We start from the raw sequence: 10574 nt of genomic DNA, 5'->3' as shown, positions 1-10574 counted from the left end.
CCAGCAGGTTACGGCAGAGTAGCATTTATTTGCGCATATATTAGCCATTTCCTGTAATAGTTTTTCACCTTTTGCTTTTGAATAAATATTAAACATTATAAAATAACTAGTTTTAAAAATACACTTCATCAATGTGTACTCACAAAATCTCATGAAAAACAATAACTTTTCTTGTGAATGAATTACACAGAAAGCGAGCACTGCTCTTTCCCTCAGCAGCTGTCAGTCAGTGCAATGATTTTGGCACACTTTTGAAAACTCACATTTTATTCAATGAATCTAACTAAAGTGCACAATAAATATTTAATTTGTGATGCTTTTTTCCACACGAAAGTGTGAAAACTGATGGTCGAATTGAATTTAGCCGAGGAGGAACACTGAGGTACGTCTTTATTTATTTATTTTTATGTCGTCTTATGTTTGAATAACAAAATTAATGCTATGCCTGACTATTTAAGCGACTATATTCTGATCAGTGTTGCCAAGTCCGCTTATTATAAGCGACTTTGGGCTTGTTTTTCTGTAAAGTCGCTTACAAATATCGGTAGTCGCGGGTCGAGTTTTTTTGGGCTTGTTTCTAAAGTGTAGTTGCTTATTTGGGCTTGATCCCCCAGCTCCATAATAAGTTGTCAAGCAGATATTTTCTATATGTTATTTAAATGTAGGAGTTTGTCTAGCCGGTTCTCTCTGTCCCTCCCCTTTCCCCATACACACAGGAGACAGCAGAGTTTTTTCTCGTGATCACGACATAAAAGTCCGTAGAAAAAGTCGCTTGTTTTGGGCTTGTTTTCACAGGCCTGGTTGCTTATTTGTCTCGCGAGATCTGGCAACACTGATTCTGATTATAAACTAAGTATTACACTATTGATGCTCAACACACCAGCAAGTGATATTTTCACCAGAAGTTTTCCAGCAGGCTTATGTTATTGCGGAAGTTCTAAAGAATGCTCCGTGCATATAGTGAATTGGTTGCTTCATGGGGGCAGATAACATGTTGAGATAACATGACCACCCCAATACATCTTAAAATGATTATACAATAATATTATTAATTTCTCTCAGTAACCCACCTATTAGTAGACACTTTTCCTGGTGGAAAAACTGCACATTTTTACAATGGCATCAGTTACTGAAAACATTAGCTTGTACAAAAATACATCCAGACAGACCCAGACAGACAGGTGGCAACATAAATTCAAGACAACTATCGGCCAATGCAACAGAGCAGAAGTTGTGTCTCTTTTTTTTTTTTTGTCCTTCACTTTTGTTGTATGGAACCTGCACATTCTGCTTTTGTGCTACATTGGAAAAAGGAAATTATAAGGGTTGAAACAACATAAGGGAGAGTTAATTATGGCAATGGTATTTATCATTTACAATTAGGCAGAGGAAGGTGAAATTGTCTTGTTCAAGGTTTGTGATTACAGCACACACACCTCTACCATATGTATTTCCTTACCCACTCAAGTTGCTTTATTGTATCACCAAACCACACTCTTCTCTTTTGCTTCTGTGCTTCCGTGGTGTCTCTTAAGACTGACCTATGCAAGCACAGTCAGCAAACACACAAAGATAGTGTCACACCAGTGATTTTTGGAAGCATTCTAAAGTCTCATGCGTCTTAATTTGCTTGTCTGTTTTCATCTAAAGTACTCAAATGAAAGTATGAAGATGCATTCTTAATGCATATGTACTTTACATAATGGTACTTCCAAGAAGCTCTTCTCCCTTTCCATAGTTCTCAAATTTAAAATTAAATGATACCATTGAACCACCACTATATACTACAGGAAGGTTTTCAGAGAGAAAGAAGAAAGTAAGACTAAGAGAAATGAAGCAAAAAAAAAAAAAGAGCAAAATAGATTAACAATGAAAATGTGAGGAAAGAGTGTGTACAGTGGAAAGTCTTGGAAAGAGTATGTGCGCAAGACAGCATGAGAGAGAAGTTTGGACAGAGATGAAGGAGAAACAAAATAATGAGAGGGGAAAGAAACAAGGTAAGTGGAGACAAAAAAATGAGAAGGAAAAAGAGTGAAAAGTGAATCAGGAAGACTTAGAGAGTGTATTGGTGTGTGTGTGTCTGAGAGAGAGAAAGAGAGGCAGTACACTCAGCGAGGAGGGGGAGAATGTGTTAATACACAAGAACACTGCATCAAACCAATGCACTGCTCTGAGCGGGATGCGTCAGCAGTACATTCACGTTTCCACTGAAGGACAAAAGGAGGAGAAAGACTCTGCCGCCTGCAACTCAGTCACAGAGAGAGAAATACAGAGAGGAGGGTGAGCGCTGGAGGTGAGGACCGCTGCTCTCGCCACTGTCGCCGTTGACAGTCTTCTCTGCCGCGTGTGTGCGCGAGCGTGTTTGCGCGTCTCTCTCTCCCTCGCGTGCTTTTCTGCTGCCCACCTCCCACTGCAGAGCCTCTGCCAACCCGCAGCCTCACAGCCAGAGCAGGCGAACTGCCACAACTTACTACCTCAAGACAAGGGAAAATAAAGGAATACCGCAGGATCCACAACGGGGGGAGGGAGGGCAAACTACGGAATCCTCTGCAAGGTATCTCTCTGAAATTAGCCGCACGTCACACGGCGGCATCAATCCTTTTTTTTTTCTTGATACTGAGAAGAGAGAGAAAGGAAGAAGGAGAGAGAGGAAGCCAGACAGAGAAAGAGTGAGAGAGAGAGAGCACGAGGAGCAAACGATCGGCGGATAGGGAGAGAGCTTCACCGCTGCTGCGCTGCTGCTCCCCCGTCCTCCTTCCCCCCTCCCCCTTCTGCTCCCGCAACACCACCCCCAAGCCCCCCTCCGGAGAAATTGATGGATTATTGCTAACTGTGCACGCGGCAGTCCGCAGCTGCTACAGCGACAGACAGGAGAGCGGAGTGAGTTAAAAAAGCAAGACGGAATGACCGCAGTGTGCGTCTGTTAGCCTTTTTGGATTCATCAGTGCACGGCTAATCAGCTGAACAAGTGTTGTGGGGGGTGGACGATGGCAAAGTAAAAAAAAAGCGGCTTAGTCCACTGCGAGGGAGAAAGAAAAATCTGAGAAGACTTTGGGATTTTTCCCCCTTATCTTTTCTTTTTTTCTTTTTATATTTTCCTTGGTTTAATGTGCATGTACTTTGGCAATGGAGTCTTGTGAAAATTGTTCAGTGGTATTCAGCATCGCCTTCCAAGGACAATCAATGGGGGAGCTGAGAGGAGATCTTTTCCAAGCTGACTGGATGCGTGCACCTGCTTAGCTGACTGGGCCTTACCCCTTGAACCAGTTTCACTAAATGCCGCTTCTCTCTGGAATTAATAGGGGCCATTTTGTCAAATCAGTTCATGCTCCACTTTACTTTTATGAGAGAAAAAGCTGAAAATGTTGTGCAGTGATCTTAATGGGAAACATGAGTGAATGGTGTTGGGGTTTTGCTTCAAAATAAAGGATTATACTAAGGACAACTCCGAGCTAATGAGGTAGGTGCCTTCTCTTTCAACATATTTATTCTGTAGGTCAGCTTTTTTCCCCTTCTCCACTCATCTTTTTCTTCCTCCATCTCTCCCTCTCTTTCCCTTTCTGTGTTTAACGCAGCACCATCCTGCACTGTCGATGGCAAACAGATGCAGAGTCTTGCTCAAACCAGGGTAGGGCCACTGTTCTCCGTTCCCCAGCCGAATCCCCGCGCGATGTTGAATTATGAACGCGCCACATCATGAGTCTCTTGTGGCAGGTAACTGTGCACCGTGCCTGGAACGCAGCCCTGCTCTGTGCAGTCTACCTCATGGTGCGATCGTGGAGTGTGTGCGCCACCCCCTCCGGACCACTGACCTGCCCTGCTGTTTGCTCCTGTGGTAACCAGTTCGTTAAGGTGGTGTGCACCAGGCGCGGCCTGGTTCGAGTGCCCCCTGGCATCCCCACCACCACACGCCATTTAAACCTGATGGAGAACAGCATAGAGACAATTGAAGCTGGCACCTTTCAACACCTCCGTCACCTGGAGGTACTGCAACTGGGTAGGAACTCTATTCGGCAGATCGAGGTGGGGGCCTTCAGCGGCCTCAACAGCCTCAACACACTGGAGCTGTTCGACAACCGATTGACGGTGATCCCAAGTGGCGCTTTTGAGTACTTGTCTAAACTGCGGGAATTATGGCTCAGGAACAACCCTATCGAAAGCATACCTTCCTACGCATTTAACCGCGTTCCCTCTTTAATGCGTCTGGATCTGGGAGAGTTAAAGAAGCTGGAGTATATTTCTGAGGGTGCTTTTGAGGGATTATACAACTTGAAATACTTAAACCTTGGAATGTGTAACCTGCGGGAGATGCCAGTCCTGACCCCTTTGGTGGGGCTGGAGGAGCTAGAAATGTCTGAGAACTACTTTCCAGAGATAAAACCTGGATCCTTCAGGGGTTTGAAATCCCTGAAAAAGCTGTGGATTATGAACTCTCGGATCACCACTATAGAGAGAAATGCATTTGATGATGTCACGGCCTTGGTTGAGCTTAATCTGGCCCATAATAACCTTAGCTCTTTGCCCCATGACCTTTTTGCGCCCTTGAGTTACCTGGTGGAGCTCCATTTGCACCACAACCCTTGGCGGTGTGACTGTGATGTTGTGTGGTTGGCTTGGTGGCTGAGGGAGTACATTCCCACCAATTCCACCTGTTGTGGCCGCTGCCACACCCCTGCTTACCTACGTGGACGCTACCTGGTGGAGGTGGACCAGAGCACATTCCAGTGCTCAGCACCTTTCATACTGGATGCCCCAAGGGATCTTAACATCTCTGCTGAGCGTGTAGCTGAGCTAAAATGTCGCACGGCCCCTATGTCATCAGTTAGATGGCTCCTGCCTAATGGAACAGTTTTGACCCATGGCTCTAATCACCCACGAATATCAGTGCTCAATGATGGGACACTAAACTTCTCCAATGTGCTGCCAGCAGATACAGGTGTGTACACCTGCATGGTGACCAACATGGCTGGCAACTCTAATGCTTCGGCCTACCTGAATGTGACTGCAGCTGAGCTCAACACTTCTAACCTAAGTTACTTCACTACGGTGACAGTGGAGGAAGTAGAGCCCACCTCACAGGAAGTGATCAAGCCAAAGACGGTAACCGCCTCCCCCTCCGTCTTTCAGCCAGTTTTTATCTCTACACCGACCGTTTTACTTCAAACACCTCGACAGGTCTCTGTGCCGACTGTACGTGGAACAACACGCCCACCTGCCAGTCTTGACGAGGTCATGAAGACAACCAAGATCATCATAGGCTGCTTTGTGGCAGTCACATTGCTCGCTGCCGTTATGCTCATTGCTTTCTACAAGCTGCGTAAACGGCACCAGCAAAGGAGCACAGTAGCAGCTGCTAGGACTATAGAGGTCATTCAGATGGAGGAGAATGTTCCTACCACCCATGCAGGGACAAGTATACCAGGTGAAAGTGGGATGATGTTACCTAGCCTGAGAGATCACAACAGCACCTACAAACCCAGCTACAGCTCCTACAGACCAGCACACTCTGCTCCTTGGGCAGAGAACAACATCGGGAACTCCCTGCACCGCCCCCGCCCCATCAGCACCATCGCTGAACCCTACCTGATCAAAACTCACACAAAGGAGAAGGTACAGGAAACACAGATATAACATTCCTACAGCCTTCTCCTGCTCTGTCTTTTATTCTGTTCATCATGAAAACATGCAATAGAATGCACAACAGAAAAGACAGCAATTACGTTTGTACCCAGTGCAAAAATGAGACTGTTTTTCTTGTACATGCTTATACATAAATATATTAATATAAATATATAAATTAATCCACTATGGGATGATACAAGAAACAGATTATATAAAAGTGAAAATGAATTTAAACTATTTTCTAACTTGTAACTCTTATTTAAGATGGGAAAATGTGATGATGCTGATACGACGTTGCAAACGGAGACAGATGTTTGAAAAGGGGCAACCTGTGATTTTTAGACCATGCTGTATATGATGCAGTAAAGTCCCATTTATACAGAGAACTTTCTAAGTAACTGTCCACTGATTGATCTTTAAAGGCTTATCTTCTAAAAGCACCAAGAATTTGTATTGTGCCAAATGTTATACTTGCAATAAACGAGACTGGCTTAAGAGATAGGAAACAAAACATTGCAAAACACAGGATGGACACCAAGAGAGAATGGAGCAGCTGGATTTACAGAGTCTGCTGTTCTGCAGCTCCCAGCCAAATGTTTTTTTTTTTTTTTTTCCTTTTCTTTTCTCCGGGCTGCGCCATAGTTTTGCAGCAAGCATTTAACTATATGTTTCCAGAACAGACATCCTGCTTGCTTTTTGAGTTTAACCTTCTGACTATTACTCTGATGTTCCTCTTGGTTTTTGACTAATCGGATTGACTATCCTTTGGTTTTCCCATCCAGTTTCATGAGTTGGATTTTGATTGCTTTTCCTGTTTCTTTCAGATCCTGTACTGCATTAATTTTGATTTGAATGGCTTTTAGGGCTAATTTAGTAAATGCATTACAACAGTTGCCTCAGATTAGTAGCGCAAGGGCTCAACTGGATGTTAGTTTGCGAGACTTACAAGACGGTTGCAGTGACTGGATGGTTTGCTGCAGGTACACATTAACATGGTTTCAGATTTTCTTTATTGAGAAAGGGATTCAAATGAATGTGTGAGTTATGGACTTTCCTTTATGGAGATCGTTCCAACAGCAATTTTCTTTTGTCCTTATTTTGAGCAACACTATTTTTATGAGGAGTCTACAGAGGTTACAACAATAAAAAAAGAAAACATTTGGTTTGTATTTCTCTAAACTAAACTCCTTCCTCTTGTCTTTTTTTCAACTGTAGGGCATTTACTTAATAATGCAATCCTGATGAGCATATAAGAGGTTATAGAAAGCAGCAAACACTATGCTTCTCTGTCATTTCTGGAAATTGATTTCAGTGATACAGTGAATTACATTTATACTGTAATGAACTGTCATATGGTCATATTTCTGGCTACTAGAATGTGGTGATGTCTTAATCCCAAATAGATATGTGATTGGTTTGTGCATGCAGACACACATAGATGCACACACAAACTCATCAGCCTATTTTCCTGATGCAGTGCTTAATGATTGAATGTTATTTGAAACATGATCTCTACTCATTTATAATGAAGTTATGGCTTGCCTCGTTCAAAGCTCACGAAGCAGTGTGCTTCAGCTGAAGCATATGTTAAGAGGGTTGAGTGCAGCATTTAATACAATCCTTTATTGATCTGCTTAACCTGCGACATCTACCAAATTAGAGGCTGAGAGAGAGAGTTGGAAGAGATACATTTAAGGATTAGGATTTAGGTTGTTTTCTGATGGAACATTCAACCTAACTAAGGACTTAATATAAATCAAAATTAAATACATTTACAATAAAAAAAAATTCCCTCAATAGCATCGTTTTCCTTTCCTTCAGCAGCATTGTTCTGTTGCATTAAAATGTTAAAGAGATATTTTACCACAACATTCGTCATAAACTCAGCATGCGTCGAATATATCGCAACAAAAGATTAAGCTATTTTCTCTTGGTGTCATGCAAAGTAGGAGCATTTTTAGGCTCCAGTGGACACTAATGTGCCATTATGCTGTACATTTTTAGCATGGGGGACAGAGTAGGGGCAGGCTGTAATCAGGGGCAGGGGCACCCGTAGATCTGTGGTTGCAGAAACACTGCCTTTACCTCCCTCACACACAGCAATTTACTGCCCTCGGAGAATAGTGCCAGGCCAGAGCGCACCCACCACCAAAGCGCTGCAATGATACACACACAAAACACCCTTAGACCATTACATGTCCTTATGTTTTTACATTATTCAGAGGAGAGAGGCTTTATAGCACACTGCGGTGTTGTATCTGTGGATGATGAGGCTTGTAAATTTAATCTTTAATGCCTGTAGGACTCGTTCTGAGTAGGTTGATGTGACATGGCTTTTATGGCTTGGTTATATGGCCAAAATGGCAGATCTCTTTTTCATGGTAATGCCAGGACCAAGTTCAGCTGAATTCCATTTCAAAAGGCAAATGAGCCTTATAAAGCTGACGTTTGTTTTATTATCATATTCTGGACCGTTTTTATCCTTATGTTTTTTTGTTCTCATGATTTCTTAGTTGATGCTATATAGGAGTTTCCAAATCATTAGCAAAACCACAATTTCTTAATTCAGGTCTGACTTTGGAAGCACACAGCCTTCATTAAAATGCCATATCTGATCTTTAATGAGAATAGCATTTGCATCTGAGCAACAACAGCCTTTTGCCATTAGGATTATCACTTTCTTCTTTTTCCCCCATCTTTTTATTACGCTAATTGACATTATTGACTTCCTGCGTCAACACTAGCACAGTGTGAGACCCACTATGGAGGAAGGTTCATTTTTGACGGATTCTCCATGGGAGACTTATCAGTCGCACAATTATCCTGACAGATTTGAGGATCGCATTTTCCCCTCACCCTCCTTCCTGCTGACTGATACGTTAGCTTTCTGTAGACTGATAGATAGAGATGAGGAGGGAGACAGACCTTAGAGAAGAGAGCTCACTAGATGCTTATCAGTTAATGAAGTGTCTGTGCTGGGCTGGGCTTTTCTTTCAATGGTTCTGGGCTCTGACGGTCATCTTAGCCATGGGTGAGTGGCATGCTGGTTTGCGTTATTACAGTGGTGTGGCTTCTACTAGGTTATAAAGATTAGCTCTCATGATTTGGCAGTAGAAAAAAAAAAAAAAAGGTGAATGAATGCCATATTTTTTTTGCTCTATCTTCAGTTCTAATCAATTGCATTGTACAATTTCATTGGACAGTATTGGCAAAATTTCTAAGACTAAAAATACTCCAGGAAAAGGGATTTTTTTTTTTTTTTTTCATATTTATTTTACAACTATAATATAAAGTACTATTGCATTAGAACAGAGTTTGAGTGAGTCTCACTATAATTTCCATTAAATTATCTATTTTAAAAGTTAATCTGTTTGATGCACTGCAACAAAATGCAACAGCCAGACACATTTTTTAAAAGTAGTGGACAAAAATAATAGCAACATTTTATAAAAGGATCAATTTGTTAACATTAGATAAAAGGCACAATATGTAAGATTTTTACATTAAAATATCCAAAAACCACTAGAACTTACATTATCCCAAACATTTCCAACAATGTTTAAATTCAGAGAAATCAGCAATTTTAACCAGTGTAACAGACCGTGGCATTGCGTCGCCTGTCAATAACGTCATGTCCACTTTACCCTCGATTTCTAGGTTTACTTTCGTAGAAACCATGGAATCACCAAAGACACTTTAATATATTATGTGTTTTATTGGACAGGTAAGCAACTGTTTGGATACATTTATCAACCGAAAGCTAATCGTTATATAGCTCAACGCGGTTGGTCTTATTGTTTCAATCGCTTGTTTTCTTGATTTACTATGAGTACCATGTTTTTACCATGCCTCAGAGACAACACTATTTTGTCAAGTGGCTAACATAGCAAAGTCAGAGAGAGCTTTCTCTATCATACAATTTATTTTAAAATTAATTGCATATCATTAAGCAGCACAAGTCATCTAGCTTTTAACAACATATTCTAATATCATTCTAGATTATTGCGAATTGCAACAAGTCTCTCTTTCCAGCCGCCGAGCGAATGTACATAACATAACATAACTTCAATATAACTTTGAACTGAGTCATTGGATTCCTTTCCATTGGCTGTGGAGGTGAAGATGACAACTCCCATGAATCCACGCTTATTCATGGCATCATCAAGCTACACCAACCTCTAGCGGCGAAAAACTACATATTGTGCCTTTAATGCATTAGGTATCATTGATTAATGCTATAAAAATTGATAGAGTTGATTCATTTTAATGAATATTTATATATAATTTTAAATGTAAACCTGCTATGTATATATATAAAGGATGCACAGATACCACCTTTTCCAGAACTAGGCCAAAACAGATACCTTCATTTTTGGTACTCGCCAATACAGACACCTGTATTTCCACTGCATTTGTAATTTTTTCTAATTTATTAGGTAGAGAAATCAAAAGTATATGAATCATATTCATTGCTTTAATTTGTTTAGCAATATTATTTCCTTAATTATGCCTGTTAAAATGTATTGTAAAAGCCTCTGTTACTTTCATAATTTATTTGCTCTATCATATTTTATCTTTCATTTAATATCACAGCACAGCACACTTAAGAGGTGCTTCAGCAGGGCTAAGGATTTTTCTTCTAATGGCGTAGTTGTGTCAGTGGTTCAAATGTTTAGATAGCAGTGAAATATCACAATTCTCTATAACAATTAAAACTCAACAATCAAAAACTACTAGCAAAAACTTACATATACCATTTAGTAGGGGTGTGACGAGACCAGTATCTCACGAGACGAGACGAGACTCGAGATTGAGTTCACGAGACGAGACAAGATGGCGAAATACATGACTAGAAAAAATATTCTGCAGGTGTATTTGAAATGTTTTAACTAATCATTTTGTAATGAATGTCATTTCAGTTCTACTTTCTGAGACTGAATTATCATATGCAG

At 41.1% G+C, this 10574-nt stretch overlaps 1 protein-coding gene across 1 annotated transcript; it reads left to right on the top strand.

Moving 5' to 3' along the window:
• Positions 1 to 1893: 1893 nt before the first annotated feature.
• Positions 1894 to 6806, top strand: lrrc4.2 (leucine rich repeat containing 4.2). Its single transcript, XM_048169378.1, has 2 exons — positions 1894 to 3460; positions 3576 to 6806. The coding sequence occupies exon 2, from the start codon at positions 3697 to 3699 to the stop codon at positions 5629 to 5631; it is 1935 nt and encodes a 644-aa protein (XP_048025335.1). The 5' UTR covers positions 1894 to 3460; positions 3576 to 3696; the 3' UTR covers positions 5632 to 6806.
• The last annotated feature ends 3768 nt before the right edge of the window (positions 6807 to 10574 follow it).

The sequence above is a fragment of the Megalobrama amblycephala genome, linkage group LG19 (genome assembly GCF_018812025.1).
Source record: "Megalobrama amblycephala isolate DHTTF-2021 linkage group LG19, ASM1881202v1, whole genome shotgun sequence".
Lineage (NCBI taxonomy): Eukaryota > Metazoa > Chordata > Actinopteri > Cypriniformes > Xenocyprididae > Megalobrama > Megalobrama amblycephala.
Note: the sequence above shows the minus strand (reverse complement) of the source record. Positions and strands in the feature narration are given on the sequence as shown.